This window comes from Rhea pennata, chromosome 8, assembly GCF_028389875.1.
Source record: "Rhea pennata isolate bPtePen1 chromosome 8, bPtePen1.pri, whole genome shotgun sequence".
Lineage (NCBI taxonomy): Eukaryota > Metazoa > Chordata > Aves > Rheiformes > Rheidae > Rhea > Rhea pennata.
The window spans coordinates 16,828,186-16,849,955 of NC_084670.1; the positions used below are offsets into that span (position 1 = coordinate 16,828,186).

Here is a 21,770-nt window from a genome sequence, read left to right on the forward strand (position 1 = left end):
CGAGCCTGGTCACTGAAACCTCCTAAACAAACCAGACTCTAGCTAAACATAACCAACACACTGCAAACCCAGGCCTGTCTGCTCTGTGAGGGAAGAGGGGAGAAAGGACAAAGGCCTGGTTTCCAAGGGGATGCCTCCAGGGGCAGGAAAGGGCCAGAGATGCAGCTGCAGCACTCAGAACAACCATGAACAACCCAATGGAAAGCCCCCTGCTCCCCAATGGTCTTTTCTCTCTTCTCTGCAGGGCAGTGCTGTAATGATGTTCCCAGAAGAAAGAGTTGTTATAAATAATTAAGAATTACATGGTCAGACAAACAATATTCTGCAGTGTCATGCATTATTACAACTTTTTGTGAATAAAAAATAAAATCCTCTTATGAGAGGGATTGCCCCATCATCCAAGAAAACAAATAAGGTTCAAATCATGCTTCAACACTTCTTTTCTTTTTTTGGATTTATGAGGATGCCTGGATAAGTCACCCATGGGAAGAAGTGAACCTGTTCCGCTGTTCCATGCAAAAGTGTACCATGTTCAGGCTCTGCTTCAAATCACTTTCGAACCCTTCATTCAAAACAGGTAATTCTGATAGATAAGAAACCTGGTCTCAGACCCAGAAGACACAGGCCAAGCAAGAGAACAGAGCATAAGCGTAACAGATTTTGTGTTATTCTCAAAGTGACAATAAACTGTGTAATTTAATGATAAATTGTTACCATATGCATTCCTTGCAGCACAATTCTTTTTGATCTTTGTGGTTGCCAGTAACTAACATCTAATTACGGTTTACATATTTGGGATTACAGAAATAAATGTCACATCTTGTGGTTTTTATTAATGGAAAAATTAACCTTTGTTTTACCTGCCTGATATTTGTAATAGACAGAATACAAAGTAGTTACTTTGGTGCTTAATTTGCTGCTGTTAATCCCCAAAAGAGGATTAATGCTATCAGGCGCTCAGATCCAACACTGCTTCACTCAAGGGCTCAGCAAACCCCTTCTCTTAGCTTCAGAGATCACCAGCCCTCCCTCATAACTCTTGCAACTTTGGGTTACATCTCTTTTTCCACTCTCCGCTGTGCCACAATAATCAATGGCACTGAAGGCAGGAGAGAGGAATAATCTGCTTCTTTTTATAAGTGACCTCATGTCCTTTGTTTCCTTGTTCCTTGCTCTTTCACTTCTTTACTGCCCCTCAAATGTTGTAATACAATATTGAACTGTAATTATTTGTTCAATTCTACCACCATACCTTATCCTTTGGAATTTGCTTTGCATTGGCACAACTTCAGAACTCAAAATGGAAAGAAATACTCCCTCCTCCCTTCACCTCATGCTTCAGTTGAGCGACTCCCACCTCCTGCCAGTACCATCATCCCCAGTTGCACAACAGGGGCCACCTCCCTTCCGAAACATCTTCTGGGCTCTAAACATCAAATCCTACCACCACCACACATATCTGTATTTTACATACACTTTGTACACTTCCAAAAAGGTGTAAATTCTGTACATGAACAATTGCTCCAAAAGGCCAACTGGGTTCACATGGCAACAGGAGTCACAAATGCATATCAACATGTCATGGTAAAGGACAAGAGAAAGTTCACTGGACTCTGCCAGAAACAGTTGCTTCTGCAAGTAACAGACAGTGCATGCACTTTAATGTTGCTACCTTTAAGAACATTCAGGTGTACACTCCAAACAGTACATACGTATGCATACACACAAAGAAATGGGTATGTATTTGAACACAAAAATCTGTGCAGTGCCTCAGACCATTACAACGTAGGACAAAGTGCTTATTCAAGTAAGTTTTATTATTATTTTAAAGGAGGACACTAGATCAAGAAGACCAAAGCCATAGAGACAGCTAGTTAAAGATAACTGAGTGGCACTTCAGTGCATTCCCTCCTCAATGAAATGGTTCTTGGAGAAACTGAGTAGGTCAAGGAAAAAAAAAATTTTAAACCGAAATAAATAAGGCTCCTGCAGTAGCATATCCTTCACACCTACCCATTAAATACCAAAGCCCGCATTCCCTGCACACCCACATGCTCCTCTAGTTTCTAATCCACAAGACACACAGTGGGTGCACAAGGAAGGCAGTATTAGGGTCAAGGGCATTCAGGCTAACACTAAATACACCAAAACTAATACCAGCTCCTGCGCTCAGGCAGCTGGGTAGTTACAAGAGGCATCTGTAATGAACTTCCTGAAAGGGAGCTCAAATTAAACTAAACACATTATGAAAATGGGATTTGGATTGAACAGTATTTTAGCACTAACATAAACCTGCTCTATTAGTCCTTTGTCATGGATCACTGGTTGAGCTTTGCAAGTTTGCAAAAACTACAGGTCCACACAACGGAGAAAGGATGAGTCATAGTTTATATTGTTCGTTTATTGTCACAAAGAAGCATAGCACGGGTAGCTGTTCATAACGTAACCGCTGAGAAAGGCGCTGTGAACGAAAAAACCCAACTCCTAGTGGCGCTCAGCGCCTCCAGACCGAAACCCTCGCAGCGGCGGGGCGCGGCTGCCGCGGGGCAGCGCCGACGGAGCCCCCGCGGCGCCGGACGAGCCCCCGCGCTGCGCCGGCCGTGCCGCGGGGAACCGCGCTCGGTCCCGCCCCGCCGCCTCGCCCTCTCCCCACCTGCCTCGGCCATCTCGCCCGCCGGGCTGCGCTGCCCGCGCTTACGGCGGACCCTGCCCCGCGCGCCCAGCTCGGGCCCGCCGGCACGAGCCCCCGGCGCTTTAACGGTCGCGGCGGTTTAACGGCCGCCCTGGGAGGGGGGCGCGGGAGTGGGGGGAGGGGGCGCCGCGCGCCGAGGACGCGACCGCGCCGCAGCCGCCCCAGCAGCGCGGAGCGGCCGCGCCGCGCCCCGCTGCCGCCAGGCCGTGCCGGCGGGCGGGGAGGGCAGGGCAGGGCAGGGGCCGCCCCGCCGGGCCGATGCCCCCGCCGCCCCGAGCCCGCCGCAGCCCCCGAGACGGACCCGGCCCGGCCTGGCCGCGCTCGCCCCCCGCGGTCCGGCCCCGAGGCGGCGCCCCGCCGCGCCCCGCACCTCCTTCCTGCGGCTGGGCGCGCCCGGGCGGGTGAGGAGCGCCGTCTCCTCGCACACCACGGCCGCGTCCTCCACGAAGACGCAGTCGGGCAGGCTCTCGTCGGCCGGCAGCTCCAGCACCTGCAGCCCCAGCTTGCTCTTCAGCACGCCCACGTAGAGCTGGTGCTCCCGCTCGGCGCGGGCGAAGTCCACCTCGGGGCCCGGCGCGGTGCGCAGCGCCTGCCGGCACAGCGACTCGGGCAGCGCCCGCACCACGGCGTGCGTGCAGCGCCCGAAGGCGGCAGGGCCGCCACCGCCCAGCCCGGCCATGCTGCTGCGCGCCGCGGGGAGGCCGCGGCCCGCTGCGCGCCGCCGCCGCCGGCCCTGGCAGCTGATAAAGCGCCGCGCCGCCCGCCGCCCGCCGCCGATTGGCTCCCCACCAGGCACATTTCCATGGGGCCGCCGCCAGGAGAGCTCCCATTGGCTGGCGGCGGCGGCCGAGCCCCGCCATTGGCCGCCGCCGGCGGGGGCCGCTTACCTGTGCGGCGGGCGCCGGCGGTGCGGGGCGGCGGGCGCCGCCGGGCCGGGAGCGCCGCCGGGCCGGGAGCGGCGACGCCCCGCGCAGCCCCTGCGCGGCCGCCCCGGGGGCCCGGCCGCCCCAGGGGCCCGGCGAGGTGTACCGCACGGCACCGCACCGCTGCCTGCCGCAGCCCATCGGCTTCCAAACAGGAAGCAGATCCCGCTTCGTACCAAAAGGCAACACTCGAGAAAGCGAGGTTGCGCTTGACTCTCCCGCAGTGGTCGGGGAGCCGGCGCCGGGATTCGTACATCTCTTTTCTGGGGGGTGAGCGTTGCCTAACTAGCGTTGGGCAAGAGCAGGAGCGTGGCCGCGCGGGGAGGAGTGAGCTCCAGCTCTGCCCTTGCTCGCGGCTACTTTGGCAGTGGTGGGCTCTACTCCTTGCTATCAGCGTGAGCTCCAAAATGACTTTTTATCTTAAGTCAGGGGCAAAGTTGCCATCAGCTTCAACTAATTCTGGGAGCTCTGTGGATATAAGGTCATTTCTCTAACAGCATCTCCAAGTTCTAATTTACTGCCTCCATGGTAAACACATCCTTACGTTGAACTGCATCTGCAACTGCATCTCCTTGCATCTGGTTCTGCATCCATTTGAATGCGGAGAGCAGATTGGAAAGCAGCTCACCTCTGGCTCCGCGCAGGGTGCTCTCCACCTCTGCTCCTCCACAGCCACCAGCCGGCCCCCTGGGGCCGGGGCAGGTGGCCGGACGATTTACGCACAAAGCCAAACAAAGAGTTCTCCAGCAAGGGAAGACAGTGCCAAATGCAAATCCAATGGAAATAAAACAGAGACTTCCAAGTCACTCTTGCTTTTTACATGCCCATCCTTGTGAGCTTCTCCACCAACCACTCCTTTAAGCCACCAAAGCTCCCATCTCTGAAGGGCAGTAGGAGGACCAGTGTTTTCCCCCACCTATCCATCAGGAAGAACAAGATTTCTCATCTTTTCCGTTGAACAAAACCCACCCCTTCCTCCTCCCCGTTTAATTTTCCCTAGGTTTACTCCTGCCTTGGGACAAGCCCTCATCCAGGCTGGCTCCCGGAGGGAAGGTGAAGCACGTGCTGCCCCAGGCCTGGCTTTGCGGGAGCAGCTCCGGGGGGCAGCCCCGGCCCTGCCGGCAGCAGAGGTGGGCGTACTGCTTTCCTCCCAGCTCTCCCTTCACCAGCAAGACTGTCTTTCCGCATCCCTCCGACTGTATGGGCAAGCTGAGGAGGTCTCCGTCTGCACGTGCCTCCTTCAGGGCTCGGACGAACCCCAATGGCTTTGGCTGGGCTGTTGTGGAAGCAGTCACGCTTCTGTGGTTTTGGAAAAAGACTAATGAATAATACCATGAAGTAAATATCCAAGTGTGTTCTCAGAGTAGCAGCTGACTGCATCGTCTGCATTTTTCACACATTCTCCAAACACCCTGTAAAGGCAGCCTTTACAGATAAAATGTGCATAGGTGCTATGATTTGAGTAACTGTGGTTCACTAACAATGTGCAAGTATTATTCTCCTTAAACAATGGGTGGGTAATTGAGTTGTTGTCATTTAGGAGGTATCAAATTTCTGAGAAAACCTCTAGAAATTGTATTCTATCATTTCTGTTACACAATATTAAAGCTTGCTGAGTGTAATGATTTGTGTGATTAAAGAACACAAATTGGTCATTAAAGAACAATTTTGCCCTTTACAGGTTTGGGATTTGTTCAGTGACACACTTTTGGGTTCGTATTTTGTTAGCATGACTTTTAGCCAGATGAAAAAATGTTGCTATCCATATGTAACAAGAAAATTGCCAGGGTTCCTACGTTCTGAAGTCCTGCAAATAGTTGTTCTCACAGCCGCTGAATGGAAAATTCTAATCAATACAGATTTTTTGACATTCATAAATACCTCGTGAAGGTATAAGCTATGATAATTTTAAAATCTCACTAAGATTACAGCAATATGAGCTATTAAGTGACACCATGCAGTCATCATGTGCACATAGTCTATGATAGGACAGCGAGGTTCATCCCAGAGGTATCACCAACGCAGGGTGACCTCAGACACCCTATGGCTGCGCTCTGTGAGCTGGCTAAACATCATTTCTAACATCTTCTAAATGCCTTTTCCTATTATGGGAGACAAGAATAGAGAAAGAAGTTTATCTTTAGGAACAGGTAGGTGAAGAATAGAATGCTTTTTGGAAATAAAAATGTTATCTATTTAGACATAGTTACAGAAATAACAACTGTACAGTAAAAAAAAATTATCTGTAGTTCCTTAAATGTGCAAAACCATGTAGTTTAAATACAAATGAAGAACTGTTTGCTGATAGTAATTGTTCAATTATTTATGTTCAAAAGAAATGCATCACTAACAATCTATGAACAGATGCAGCTGGAGCAGAATTGTGCATAGTTGTAATAAACTGAACAAAATATTAGTTTACTCACAAATTAACATTGCATAATAGAATGTGTTCACACAGTCTTCTGGGAATGATGTTAAAATTCATCATAGGCAGTAATACAAAATGGGTCAGCTACAATCAGCTATATACTATTTCTTGTCTGCCTTGCTGTATATCCAGTATTTTCCTAGTAATTTTGCCCTGGTGGAGTGGCTAGTGGGAAAGAGCAAAGATACTATCTGCTGGCAAGAAAAAAGCTGTGTCACTATGGAATTCATACAAAATGTTGGACAAAAATTCTTGTAATGGAAGATGTAATGCAGGCCACTTAAACAGTATCAGAGAAAGCTGTATGTAGAAAGGGGGAAATCTATCATACAGAAAATACAGAAAAGGATGCAAATCCATTTTCTTTTGTGACTGACACTTCACAGAGTCATCTGCTGACAGCGACAGTGAAAAGAAAATTGCTTTGCAAATTGTACTTGAGGAAGCACATGTGAATAGCATATTCACTTTCACCAGAAAGTAATATATATTGAAAAAGAAGATATGGTTTAAAAGTTCTGACAGAAAATTCATCAGTAATCAGAGCAAAATTTCTTCCATTTGACAACATTGCCAGCAGCATATTGATAAGATTTTTTACAGCCATAACTTAAGGACAGTTTGCAAAAAAAGCTACTACAAAGATGAAGGGAAAAATCTCTTCTCCATATCCATGAGGTACCAGACTGGTAACAGACTCAAACTGCTGCAAGGAAAAGTACAGAAAACTTTCTAACAACAAGAAGCACTGGAAAAGATTGGCTGGGAGGAACATGCAGCCTCTGTACAGAATGTTTTTAAGACGAGGTTAAAGAACTACATCTCAGGAGCAGATAGCCTGAGCTGGGGAAGAGGTCCCTTCCAGCCCAGCTGTATTGCTCTCACATTGAAAATGATTGGCAATTTTAGTGCAAACAACTAGATAACAACAATTCTGAAGTGTCCTAAGGTGTGGCACATGTGCAACGTTTGTGTAAAACACTAAGTGAATGAAGGTCACAGCTGGTTACTGCTGTCCAACAGTTTGTGCGGCAGTGACAAACTCGAATTTGGGTCCCTGCTGACTACAAAAGTGTACCAAGGGGGCTGATTGCTCTGCCATGCCGCAGGGCTGCTCTGTTTGAACATCCTTTCCGTCACTTACAGATACGGGAACAACACCTTCATCTCTAAAGCCTTCATGGGCATCTCTCACAGTACTAAGACATGAGAAACCAGGACACAAGGCAACATAGCCCTTCAGTCAGCAACTCTTCTCATTAGGCTGGTCTGAATCTATACCAGGAAGATAGTGAGATGCTGGGTAATATTTTCAAGTTTTGCTTTTTAAAGGGAATACAAGTTTAAGTGATTTCTTCATCTCAGTAGAAGACTACACAACTATTTCACAGCCACATCCACTATTAATAGATGCAAACACTTCTTCAGAGTTTCAAGTAATCAGACGGCTTTACAAACATGCCTTCTGCTGGAAAGGGTCCCACTGGGGTCAGTGGGTAATTCTGTTTGTTAAGATACAGGCCCAGGTCTTACACACACACACACAGAAGAGAAAATATTATTTTACTCATGCTTTAGATACATGAAAAGTGACTCAAAGGAGTTAGTTTGTCCAAGTGGTGCTGTTTCACCCAGGTAGTTTACATAAGTAAGTTTTCAATTTCTGCTCTAGTACTAGAACATAAAACAACACAGGGATTCAGTTAAGCAGTATCCTTACTAAATAATTAATGGTTGAGAGTCATGTAGGTAACGTTTAGAGGAGCTAAAGACTTTGACCTCAGCCAAGCAACAAGTCACCTCAGTCGACTTTACCCACTGTACCGACAAGCTCCCCAGCATTTTTACTTTTTGAAAATGCTTAACAGATTTATTTCTTCACATGTTCTCTATGGAACAGCTCACTCATGGAAAGAGAGACCAACCTCTTCTAGATGGCATAAATCACCCATGTATCTGCCATTGTGTGGAGAAATTCTTTTGGGGAGCAGCATTCTCCCTTGCCTGAGCTGAACTTGAGCTATCTCACAGAGTCTTACCAGGGCCAGCTTAATTCTGTACATAGCTGGTTCATGAGAAACACAATATTTGTTTTGTCTGCTATGGGATAATGCACTGGGCATTTTCTCAGCTGGCATTTTGCATACTTCGTCGAAACAGGAATTTCCATCAACTGGCAGCTAAGCAGTGGTGGGGAGACTGCTGTCAAAGCACGATTCTTTAAAAGTCAACTTTGGCCGCATTGTTGCCATGACACATGGCCCCGAGGAGCACGGACGAAACTCAGATGCGCAGGGCATTCTTAGCATTTGTGGTCTTCCCACGTGCTTTGTTACAATAGGTTGCACCAGCACAGCCAGGATCAACTTTTAGATTTACTTGGTTGAACAAACAGATCATTTGGGAGGCAGAGGCAGAATTTTGATTATTTATATTGCGTGCTCCTATCGCCTCACCTTCACCATGCCTCAAATACTCTTCTGCCCTTCTTTCTTTGCAGGGGAGAAGTCTCTTGCTGAATTAAAGAAAAACATGGGTTAGGTACCACAGGTGCACATGACCAGGACTAAAAGGTAAAAGTGAGAATAGCGCTATGTGGAAATTTATACTAAATAACAACTTTTGACATCTTTCTTACAGAAAAGAATGGGAAGACAGCATTTGTTTCACTGATGGATGCATTTCCCAGAAATACACTAGCAATACCAGGCCAAATGGGAGAGAGAGAAGAGACGGGAGACCAGGCTAGGCTAAGTGCTTTGCAATTTGTTCTTGTGGTGGCTGCCCTGGGAAAATTAGACTATAAGACTTTTTCCTAGTATTTGACAGCATTTTTAGTAAAGTATGCTATTTTATTAGCTTGGCAAGACAAGATCAGCTCCTGCAGTATTGTTCCATGGGCCTCACGAAGGCTAATATGACTTGGTACAGGGACACCAGTACTGCACGGGTCCATCCTGGGCTGCCCCAGGAGCTCAGGGAAAGGGCAGGGCAAAGGGCTGCCAGAAGGAAGAGAAGGATAAAGTCTTGGGGAAGCCATGGCTCCTGATACAGGGCTGCATAACATGACTGGAATCATGCACACATTGGTTTTTCTTTCCTTCAGTCTATCACTGAAAAAATAAATTTAATCTACTCCCTAAAAAAAAGAAAAAAAAGCTTTAAAATGCTGACTGATATAGGTTAATATTTTCTAAAGGATCCAAGACCTTTGCAAAGCGATTTGAGTTGTTTATTCATATACGTTTATTACATATACAATTATACATTTCCCTTTTCTGCTGAGCCAGCTGACCTGTTGGCAGCACCCCTGCAGGTGTGGCAGGCTGTCCTTTGGTTTTATTGCCTGAAGAGCCTTGCAAGCTCAAGTAAGATGCAGTGACACTTGGCTGTAGCATTCTTTTTGCTTTTTTTTAAGTTTGTATTTCCTGTTCCTTCCAGGAGCTGGCTGCCTGAGAAAGTATCCTCAGCCTTTCCTATCGCTCATCTTTTGCCTTGGTTTGTAAACGCTTGGTACATTTTTGGTGCTGACTTGGTCAACAATCTGCAAATGTATATATGAAACAGTATATTTACATGAAAATGATTAAGTGGAATTAGTGTTGTATCCTCAAGAAAAAGATTATGGAGGTATATGTGTATATACATATATATGTATATATATATACACACACAAACGGTCAACTTTGTGATTTCCCTTGTGTACTTGCAAATGACAAGCAGTTCTTTTGCCAGCTATCTTGGCACTAAGATTAGCGTTGGAGACAAACAGATTAATATATCATAAGTTAAAGTAAGAAAGTCAAAGATTTCCAATACGCTTTTTACTGAGTTTATTAATATGCTGTTCTAACTGTCAGAATAAAGAGGCTGTATAACATGAAAAAATACGCAGATTAGCCTCAGTATGAATGTGTTGAGGCTCATGGCAATAACTATTGCTGTAATCTGTCACAAAACAGACACAAAAAGATCTTTTCTTCTTCAAAGGAAGAAGTTCAGTAGATCTTCGCCCCTCCATATCGGAACAACATGTGGATGCTTCCACAAGAAGCTAGGCGTAGCCAGGGGAACAACACCAGCTAGAAGACTTGCAGAGACACCAGGTGATGAGCTCGGTCCTTTTTAGCTTGTGCTGTTCCTTGTCATTTAATCAAGAGGTTTCTGGATACCTCTAACTCACCAGCTGAAAAAGAATGGAGAATTGGAGCAGTTAAGGTGCAGCTCAAGAAGGGACAGAACTTCTATTGCTGACAATTTCACTGACAGATAATGAAACTGCATGCTGCAGCGGAGTGCACTGCCTTCGTCAGATAGACTGATGGACCAACAGCAGATGAGGCGCCTTTGATAGCACTTAGCTTTTGGTCTTGAGGGAATGGTGAGCTGAAGCACTTGTGGAACTTCAAGATCTGCTCTCTGAATCTCAGTAGATCAGAGCCCATTGCTGTGTATGCAATATTAGGATCACATTTCCCTATGCATGTGCATGTTATCTGCTCTTTTATTGTCCTGCAAGGAGTGTTGTACTGAGAATTTATAATTAGAATACTGTTGAGTAACTTAGTAGTATCAGCAGCTTTCTCATCTGACTATTCACCTTCTTTCTTCAGATCATTTATGAATGTGCTGAAGAGCGCAAAATCCAACAGAAAACCCTCGGGAGTCAGTCAGTCAGTCCTGTCTACTGAGAAAATAACGTTTATTCCTAATCTTGTTTATTCTCATTTGTTCAATTATTTGTCCATGTAAGAAATCACAAAATGTTGGTTGGAAGAGACCTCTGGAGATCTCTAGTCCAGCCTCCCACTCAAAGCAGGACTATCACCAATGCTAGCTGGTCTAGCTGATTCCTGAGAATGTCTAAGGATAGCATTTCCACCACCCTTCTGGGTGACCTTGTTCGGTGCTGCAACATTGTAACAAAAAAGTTTTTCCTAATGTCCAGCTTGAACTTCTCAAGGCATGGCTTCTGACCACAGCCACTTGTTTTATCATCTGCATCTATTGAGATGAATTTGTCTCCACTGTGTATGTCAGTGCCCTTCAAGTAGTCACAGGTTGATATTAGCCTGAGTCTTCTCTTTTCCGGGTTAAACAAGTCTAACTACCCCAATCTCTCCTTGTAGGTCAGGCGCCACAGACCTCTAATGACTTCGGTAATCCTCTGCTGGACAATCTCCAGTATCTCAATATCCCTCTTGACCTGAGAGCCCCAAAGTGGATACAATATTCCAGATATGGCCTCACCAGTACAAAGTACAGGGAAATAATAACTTCTCTCAGTTTGCTGGCCATGATCCTCCTAATGCAGCCCAATATACTGTTTGCATATTTGTAGAGTGTGAACCTGGTACCCATGTTAGCCTTCAAGTCCTGTTGAGTCAGGCTTTTACTCAGCCTGTTGGTTCTTGCCCTGTTTGGGTGCATGGGGGTGCTGCATCCATGGCAGATCTCTGCTCTTCCCCTTGTAACTTCAACAGTAACTTTACAAGGTTACTGTTAACCTCGTTCTCAGATTTCACCGGGTTTATCTGAATTCTCCCACAGATTGGCACAAAGGCCAAGTCAGACCAAATATTCCAAACATAAAGGGCAAAAGCTAGATCAAACTGAATTACTACTGTTAAAAAAAAACACTATTTTTTATTTATAGTACAAATCTCCTATCCTTTCACTTGATTCCACCCAAAAATAATTTCCTCACATTTAGTTCAATGTAATCACCTGTCTGTATTCAACTCCAGGGAACTAAGCTAAATTACACCAGTGAAAAATCTCATTTTCCTTTCCTGGTGCGGTCTTGAAACTGATGATTACAAATCTTTTTCCCCAAATTCTGAGGACTTCTTATGACCTTTAATTGCTGAACATGAAAGCTTTGTAATACAAAAAACTTATACATCAGTTTCATGGGAAGCATTCCAATTTTTGAGCTATACACTGCAAAATTTCTGTACTGTTGCTCACATTGCTGTCTGATGTGTTGATATTTCAAAATCTCTACCTTTCTACATTTGGTGGTAATTTAATATTTTATGGAACTCCAGCTGCTTTAATTTTAGGTAGACATATGAGATGCAAGCATTGCCAGTCACATTATTTGAAAGGAATGAATGTTGAATGAGTGTTGTCTTTCTTAAGCTACTAGAAGAAATCAGTTCACATACAGAATATGCTTGCCAGTAGCTTTGTTGACTCCTTGAGTTCAGCTGTGTTTGAAATGTGTTTGGGAGCTCAAGAGGAGAGAATCAGTCATGCCTTTAACAACATAGCCACAAAGACAAAATCAGCACGGAAAGTAGATAGCCCTCATATTGACTCATCTGAAAGCAGTAACAAAAAAATATACTTCATGCATTTTGCCAGTTGTGCTCTTTTCTGCTATGACACTTATAACCTAGTACTTCAGAGTGCTCATATTCTTAGTTCCTTCAGGATCAGAGAATAAATACCATATGCTAATGAGCACAGTAAGTGGGAATGGAAGAAATTTCATTGTGTAACTAAATTAAATATAATTATTTAATGATTATGGTAGTAGTATTACAGGATATATAAACCTAAAGTATAATTATCTGCTCAGTTTAACAATGCGTTAATGCAGGAATGGAACTTATTCATTTCTTTCAATTAGAAAGTGACTTGAAACAACTTTTTTAATAGCAGAGGTAAAAGCCCTCTTTTATTTATTTTTCATGAAAGAAAGAAGATAAAGACATATTTTTAAAGAAGATAGCTAAAGATTGCAGGCATTTCCAGTTCTGGGTACTTCTCTTTCAACACCTGAAAGCAGTCTGAAGGTCAAAGGCTTGGCAAAATGCCTTGGAAAAAGTGACATCTGAGGTATCCTAAGTAGGACACACCAAAATATGAGTCACTTCTTAAAATCTCACTAGAAACAGTGAAGATGACAAGACAGTGTCATGTGGGAAGTATTTTGTTACAAACAGCAGAGCTGCTCTGGGTACAAAATGAGGCTATAACCCAACACTGATTAACAAAGCAGATATATCAATAGCTGTTGTATTTTAACAGCTGTCAGAGGTCCCAGATTACTTTTGCTGTGTATATTGTCATCTCTTGATTATAAAGAGATACATATACATGAAAGTAAGGCAACAGTGACATCATGATTTAAAAATACTCTAATAGCGTGAGATGAAAGTCAAGATTTTACCAACCAACAGAAAATGCATCATTTTCCCATTTTAAAGTTGGCTAGTAGGGATCTAAAACTTACCTTTTTCATCTCCACTGTCTTATCCAGGTATAAGGTTTGCCTTCCACTATCAGCACTATCAGCTATTTTAATGGAATTAGTTGTTAAAGTAATAAGGAAATAAATTACTGTTTCCAAGAGGACCACTTTGCATTTGGAAATATTATTTTTCTCTACTGCATCAGATTAAAGCTTTCTTAAACACAGACAAACAAAAGAAAACTAAGACATTACTAGCCAATCATCATAGTGTTCTGTGTTAGGTGTTCCTTTCCTAATGAGTCAGAAAAAGTCACTTTTAATACATAGAGCTGCAATGGAAATGGTTTACAATGTTATTAGACAATATTACTGTTTTGACATTAGACAAATACTGTTTTCATTTTGATTTATAAGCTACCATTTAACTTTACCACTTTTCCTCGATAACCAGATACCTGGGGGCAGATTCCACCCTGTCACTGCTGCAAGGGCAGGGTCATTCCAGCAAAGTCACTGCAGTTCAAAGCATGTGCAGAAAGCAAACCAGACCCATATACATTTATGTTTCTTGCCATTTAATATACAAACAATTTTCATAGAATGGGGTATAGCTAGCTATTTTTGATTGATCATGATAATTTTTTGTGGTGGTGTGCATGATATAATAGTCTGCAGTGTCCCTGGGGCACCTAATGATGCAAGTCCCTATATTTAGAAGTTGTATCTGCTGAATAAAAGGTACGTACATTTTACTAATTATCCATTCCTCAGTGGAAGAGAAATCATTACTCTAACCTTTATTCTTTAATTTCAGTAAACCACACACACATCTACCCTGCATAGGCACACCAATCTCCATTGTATGTACAGTGTTAGATCAGTTGTCTAGAAACCTGTTTGTGCATAATGATATTTGCCTGTTAAACTGTAAACCCCTGCAAGACCGTATTTTTGCTAGTTTTGCAAAGGCAATGCTATCTCCTTCTCCCTCTTCAACCTCTTCTCCCAAAATGCCCTTTAATTTTTTTTCTAATTAAATTTCTACACTTTGTGTCTGTGTGAGAGTTTTCTCATTGTGTCTCTGTTTCAACCAGCTTCATTCCCCCGCAACAACGAAACTGTCAGCTACCAGCCAGAAATGTGTGTGTGCAAGAGACAGCTTTCCTGGCATCTAGCCCATGAAATTTGGAAGCCGTCCCCAAAAGAGAAAATGTAAGTTATGGACACTGGGGTCTTCAAAGTGAAATGCAAAATCCACCTCTAGTGGACTTCTAGTCCTCTGCTCAGTAACATCACATTATAAACCAACATGCAGCATATAAAATAAACACTGCCTTGCTCCTGTTGACTAAAGGGAGAAGGATCTTTGTATGCCTGTTTTATTTTTGGGAGGCAACTGTTCACTATCGCAATGAGGTTTGTAAAAGAATTTTTATGTAAGGACCTAGAGCTGTGGAGGTTCTCCAAAACTGGCAGCACATTGCGCCCTGACAGGGTGGTAAGCGAGACATGTTCATAACTGACTCTTTACAGTTCTGTGCACTCTCTCCACTGACCCCCCACCCAACGTCTGCAGGTGAAAGCAACCTTAGCTCGCACAAAGCAGACACAGGGAACGAAGCACCTATCAGGTTGATGAGCTCTCAGAAGCGAGTCCTGAGCCGAGATGGAAATCAATAGCCCTCTTCACTCCTTGGCAAGATTGGCAGCACTGGATGGCAATTAAAGTTTACCCAGCTGCCAAGTGCCCTAATTAAACATACACAAGAAATTCCACATTTCTCCTTGTACCTGAAACATCCCATGAGCCACATTCATTAAGCTCATTGAGCCAGGCCTGATGCTGTTGCTAGCTCTGACTTTTTTTTTTTTTACCAAAAAGCTTGACACTGTTGATTGCACCTGGCTCCAGCAGCAGATGGGTCTCCTAGAGGATCTCCAGAGGATACTGGGCAGGACGCACGAGCCCTTGCGCCACGCGGCAGCTGCTGGCCGCTCACAGGATTTGCACAAGTTCCTCCCAGCCAGATGTCCCCTCTTCCACCCCACCCCCTTGCTCTCCAGCTCCTGCAGGACCTCGCAGCCCAGGGCAGGTCCCATTAGGAGCTGTCCTGTCCCAGCTCCTGCACGTGCTGCCCGGCGCTCTCGCCGTCGCCACGGTCGGGCTCGGGACTCAAGGCCCAGCCAAGCAGCGCCTGCGGCAGAGCATCTGCGGCAGGGCCGGGAGCGAGGTGGGCGCTGGTGTCACAGCGAGGCGCCACCGGCCACCGCTGCCACCTCGTGAGCCCTCGCCTCCCCCAGCGGCGACCAGCCTCGCAGGAAGGCACGGCTTTCCCCATGCATGCAACGGGAACGCAGACCAGCTTCATTTCGACCCCCAGGGACCCGTGTGATTCTCTCAAACACCAAACAAAGTCCTGTGTTTTATGTGCGTTTTCACTGCGTTGTTCATACGCCCTGAGAGAGCTGAGGCAGGTCGGGATTCTAATGAGAAAGGGCAATTTTTCCCTTTTCTTGTAAGGAACAATGTAGCAAAACATTTCTTACAGATCTTTACACTCTCTTTAATATTCCTGGCACATCTTTGGTGCTGTGTAAGTAATAAGAACTAATGGACAGCAGAACCCGAACAGTGCAAAGAGTTTCCAGGAACACCTCCTAATTGTCCTTGACCAAAATATGTGTTTTTTCAGAAGCCTTCAATAATTCAGGTCTGAATCTAATGCAATTAGTGAAGAGAAAAGCCATTAAAAGCTCAGAACTCTTATTTTATCATCATGATTATCACTTTATTATGAATTAAAGTGGGAACACCCATTAAGTACTCATGGAGCTGAGAGCCAGGGGTTAGCTCTGAGAAGAGAGAAGTAAAATACCATCCCACTTAGCCTGACAGCTCAAGACCACAATGCCCGAGACATTACGCTCTATAAACCACCTTGCGTTTGCACAAAATGGTTAGATTTATTTTAATTAAGCCACAAGATTAGCTGAACTAGAGTTCAACTATATTCAACAAAGAACAAGTAAGCTATGGGGTACATCAAGGGAGAAAAGACTGGCTAAAAGGGTATCAGTCCTTCCCCTTGAGCCATTCATAACTTTCCAATTTATGTGTGAACTTCTGAGGAGGAGGCAGGTTACAGAGAACATTAAAGAGTATTAGTTATGTTATGCTTTTTCTGTCCTTTTAACAGTACTTTGCTTCTCATTTACCTGCAGCCTCTGCTATACCAGTTTGGAAGGACAGAGAGGCCTTAGAGGCAGGTAGAAATGAATTCACACTGCCAGAAAAGCATAAGGCTGCCTTAGAGCTAATGAAAGGGATACCCATCATCAGAGGAGAAAAAAAAGAAAAAGATAATTGAAAAGCTCATACTATTTCACATGCAAGAAATAATAGTTAAAAATTTCACTTCATCTGGATGTTCACAAATAAAATACTATACTCATTCTCTTTTAATACAAATAATTCATACGCACATAAACTATTTCAAATAAAGCCTGATCAGCGTTCTCCTTGAAGGAGAAAAAGACCATCTGTCCTTCATCAGCTGGGTGCAGAAGGGATGCCTGGCTGTTTTATACAAGCTGCCAGTCAGTTCTAGGTTTGGGATCATCTGTCACCAGGGGCAATGGGCCATCTCCCACACTGGTGAAGTGCTGTGCAATTTGCAGCACCTGAAACATGATTTGTAATTAAATTTGATGAGGCAATAGGACTATAAATTACAGTTTTTACAATTAGCTGCTGCCATGAATTCTTGTTTGGCATTAGATTCTAGGCATTTTCACTAGGGACAAGGGAAGAAAAGGAGAAAAAGATACATTGTGAACCTTTTTAAAGACTATTTTAAAAAATAGAGGAATTTTAGAAGAAAAATCAATAATACTTATCTGTGTAGGAATGTTTTATGAAAAGTCCATTTGCTGTTGATATTACTGTTGTGGTGGTTATTGTTTTTGTTATCATGAATTTAACTGGACAATATCCCAGTATGACTAGCAAAAGAAAAAAAATAATATTATTTTTTTTAATCTACAGTTGCCACTATCTGTCTAGGTATGTCACAGCAAGACCAATTTTCTTCTCCTATTTGCAATGATTTGTAAGCATAGCTGTAAGGCACTATTCTGGTCTGGAAACCAGCTCCATAAAAATGGCAGCTTATAACCCATTACATACCTGTCGGGTGCATACTTAGTCATACTTGCCGACTATCACGAAAGATAGTCTACAGGGCAAAAAACCAAGGAGGACTGCCCTGTGGAGAGTGGAATTTGAAGAGAGAGATCATAATCATAGCACGAAAATACAAATGCTGTGATTCCCTGGGGTTTACTGCCATTAAGGAATCGGAGCCTGAAAATGCCGCACGGCACGGCCAGCCTCAAACACTGATTCCACTGCACCAGGGCACGATTGAAGATTAGCAACTATTTAATTCATTTTGGCCTGGAAAGAATTTAAGAAGAATGAGAAGCTTGAATCACAACTCGAGTAAGCCTGAAGCTACCCTGACATAAATTCCCTCCCGACACTTTTCTATTATTTTGGTGCTTGGATCATCATTCTTGGCATGCTGGGGCCAACAATGCCTTTTATTGTAGCCTGCCCCATTTTCCTCTTGCGCACAAAGGAAAGGCTGCCTCTGTGCACGCCACGGGCAAATACCATTTTCGCACAAAGTTACATGGGAGAAGCGTGTTTCAGCTTTTGTTTGCGTACTGTAATCTTCAGCCTCACTGTGAGCCGGCTGGGTCACTCATAAGCAGGGCCTTTGGACTCAGAGGTCACTTCTTTTCATAATGAAAAACCTGTCACACAGAATCATCCTGGCAAATGTCAATTTTAATGAACATATCACAAATGAACCACCATGATAAACACTCCACCCATAAAATGCTACTCTGCAACATACAACGTGCAGTACCCAAACACGAAAAAGTGGTGGAGGTGAAAAGTCTGGGAAAGGTGTAGGAATGGCTGGGATGCTTTTTACAAACTATGGCTGGGGAAGGAGTTCAGTGGAAAGTCTGATGCAGCCCAATATGAGAAATGAGAAAATGTAGACTTCTGAAACAGAAGACCAGCTTAGGAAAGAAGAAGAAATATCTAATGCACCCAATGCAAAGGATCAGCTCATGAATGAGAAGTCCTGGAGTGAAACTACAACAACCAGTTGTAAACAGAAGAATAAAATTTGAGACATAGAAAAAAGCAAAAGCTATTTGCAGAGCATAATGAAAAATTCAAACTCTTTCAGGGGCTTAAAGGTATTTAAATGTAAATGAGCTTACTTCAGCCAGCCCAGGATCAAGAAATGCTTAGAAATTGTGGCATTTTTTTAATGCAGAGTAATCATAACTTTTGAGCATCCAGGTATTCAGCATACTCTCTGACAAAAAAAAACATATGAGCGTGATGTTCTGAGTATGTATGTGATTTCCTCATTAAATAAAACGGAGGTATATTCAAGGAGATATAGCACCTTCAAAGATGGGTTTTGTATTCATCTGTTTAGGTAAGACCAAGTCCCCTACAAATGTGCCCAAGCCCCAACATTTATTGCAAATTTGTATTTTTTATGGAAAATAAGTAGGAAATCCTTAGAAAGAGCTGCACAGGAGAGCTGCTTTATGAAAGCAATAACATATTCTTAAAATTTATGACTGGGTTAGGAGCTGACGAAAGGTTCTAGATCGACAGCTAGAAAACAAAGTCCACTACAGAAAGCTTACGTTAGAGGTAGGGGAAGACAACAGTCTTCACCTCTGTCACACCACCTGTGTCCACGGATCAGGTGCTGCAGCAGTCGCCCCTGGGACCACTAGCTGCCAGTATCCCTAAATAATGTCCCTGGCCTTCTGCTGTAAGGACCAGTAAGGAGGTAGATTAGCGACAATTATTATGGAGATTTCTGTGGTCTGGACATTTTCCCACTGAGACTGTGAGAATAAAGTGCACTGGCAAACCTAGTGTTATCGAGCAGTCAGCAGCAGGAAAGGCTGAAAACTCATTTTCCTCCTAAATCCCTTCTTCCTTCCCTGTAAAGGTCAGCAGTCCCATCACCTTTCCTTTCACAGGAGTACTGGAAGTTGGGAAAACCTTTGACTCCTCCATCCCTTATCCCTTCTCTCCTCCCAAAACATGTCTAGTTTCTGACATTTCTTTCTCTACAACTCAGTCGAAGAGTTTGGCTTGACTTGGCCATCTCCACGTGACGGCACCAACGACATCCCATGGGTCACCCCCAACAACCTGCTTCAAATGTTGCATTTGAAGTCACCCAGTGCAATGATCCCTCAGCTCATCAGCCTAAAACCGGAGTCTCTCACCGTTCTTCAAGCTCAGGCTGCTCAGAGCAAGCCCCCAGCTCGTGTGAACTGCCCAGGTGCACCTGGCTTCGGGACAGACATATTTTCCAGCGGCAGCTCTGCCCCTCGCTCCTCCTTTGAAATTCCAGCCCTGGTCTCAGCAAGCTCTAGCACCATTTCTTACAGGCACATCCCCGATGCTCCTTTAAAGCACTCCAAGAATGATGTTTTCCCTCCTTTCTTCTGCTATTTCATCTCTCCTGCCTCTCCACATGGGAATATTTTGCCTTTTCTTTTAAATCCCTCTTTACACTCACTCTCGCCAGATTGATCACAGTGCAAACACAGTAACACCCAGCTGTTGGTGATGGCCTCCCCAGGAGTTATGCCACCTTGAGATGCAACTGCCCTGTCTCCCACGTTTTTATATCCAGGGCTGCCAAAAAAGCTGGGCGGGGGGGGGGGGGGGGCAGGCACAACTGGTGGGGACAGGACCCTTCACACATGGGAAGTTTAACGAGAGGAAAAAAATTACTTCCTCCAGCTTCCCTGTTTGTACAGCAGTCACCACAACCCCCAACTCGAGCAAGTCAGCAACCCCAAAACTCCTCTCCAGGGCTCTGCCCTTTGCTGTCAGCCCCCATTTCTGTTGAAACACTCAGCTTTTAGCCTTGCTTAAAATGGGATTTTTTAAGATCTCTGGTTGAGAACTTTGTGCTGTTTTTCTTAAAGCACCTAGTGAATTCCTGGGCACTGCCAATTTACCAGTGGGAAGGCCATTTCTATTTCCAGATAGTATGAAAAGGAATAGATCTGGTTGCATTTGTTTCTAGTATTTGATAAATGCTTCACACACTGATGAGAAATTATAGTATTCCTATGCCCAGTTTATTCTATAGTGTGTGATTAGTAATATATATCACTTTAGCTGATTGACTCTTGGACTCACCTAAAAAGCAAAGCTGAAAGACTTCATGTAAATGTGTAAAGATGGAAAATGAAACAAGAAATGATACACATTTGAAAATATTTGTGTTATTGGATTCCTAGTGCATCGTTCTAAGTATTAACATGCCTTGCACCACATAGCTATGCTGTTTCTACATCTGAAAAGACACAGAGCTATTGTCATGGTTTCTACATTTGAAAGCTTGTTAAATTTTCCTCTCGTAACCTCTGCAGGTTATAAAAAGATCTGTCCATAGTTAAATATGTAGTTAATTTGTATTTAAAGACATTTTTCGAAACTCAACCTAGGCTTATTTTATTCAGAAGAGCACAGAGGTTTATGGCTGGCATTTACCTAAGCTTCTAAATGTATTCTGATGATGTAAAATCTTATTTTAACTTGCTTATAAAGATTTCTGTTAGTAGGTGGCTATAATGTGTTATTCTGTTTGTAGCTAATGTCTTTAAAAAGAAAAGGTATCAAAGATCGTAATTATATTACAAAGTCTGTATTGTACTCTAGTATCAGAGCAGCAGCAGAGAGTTGTGCCTGTGATGCCTGAACGTAAACATGAGCCAAACTGCTGTGAAAATGGAAACCTGGAAAAGGGAGAGGTATCAGCAGCAGGGAAGTGAGCCAACGCTGGAGAAGACTGGTCAAAGTTCACCCAAACCAGCCATCATGTAGAGGGTATATAGGGTAACTGTAAGACATGTATTAAGTAACAAAGCATAAGATGAGCAGCCAAACTAGACAAAAAACAAGCTGAAAATGGTTAACAACTGGAAGCCAGTAAGATTTATAAAAGCATGCTGTGAAGCTAAGCGAAAAGGTGCTGATACCATTTATACAGCGTTCCTAGGCAATCTGACCCAGAATAGAAATTCCTATGAAAGCATGGATGTATCTTTGAAGATTATTACACCTAAAGCCCACTCTGATTTAGGACACCAACTAAGTGCTTTTAACTTCAAGCTCACGCTGAAATCCCACTGAAGACAACAACGCTTAAAGCATGTGCTTGAATGATTTCCTGCATGAAGACGAAGTTGGAAGGAAGGTGTCTTTACCCCAGCCATATCCACTTGTCCAGATGCCGTTTGGGTTGGAAGGGTTCATCCTTCTCAAAAGCATCTGACAAACGAGGGTAAGTGCCTAGATGGAACAGAAATCTCATATTGCTTGGCAACTTTTTTTAACTTGCAAAGCAAGAATGACAGCCAAAGGATGAAACATTCCCTGCAGAGAAGAAA

General features: G+C 44.0%; 1 protein-coding gene across 2 annotated transcripts in view; it reads right to left on the reverse strand.

The window, feature by feature from the left end:
• DDAH1 (dimethylarginine dimethylaminohydrolase 1) overlaps positions 1–21,770 on the reverse strand; it is a 102,213-nt gene that overhangs the window by 58,866 nt on the left and 21,577 nt on the right. Inside the window, exon 1 of one of the 2 annotated variants that reach the window (XM_062581308.1) lies at positions 3,063–3,371. The exons of the other annotated variant lie outside the window; for it this stretch is intronic. Coding sequence (XP_062437292.1) covers positions 3,063–3,371 — 309 coding nt within the window. Of the gene's footprint in view, positions 1–3,062; positions 3,372–21,770 lie in introns of those variants that run through there. 2 annotated transcript variants of the gene reach the window in all.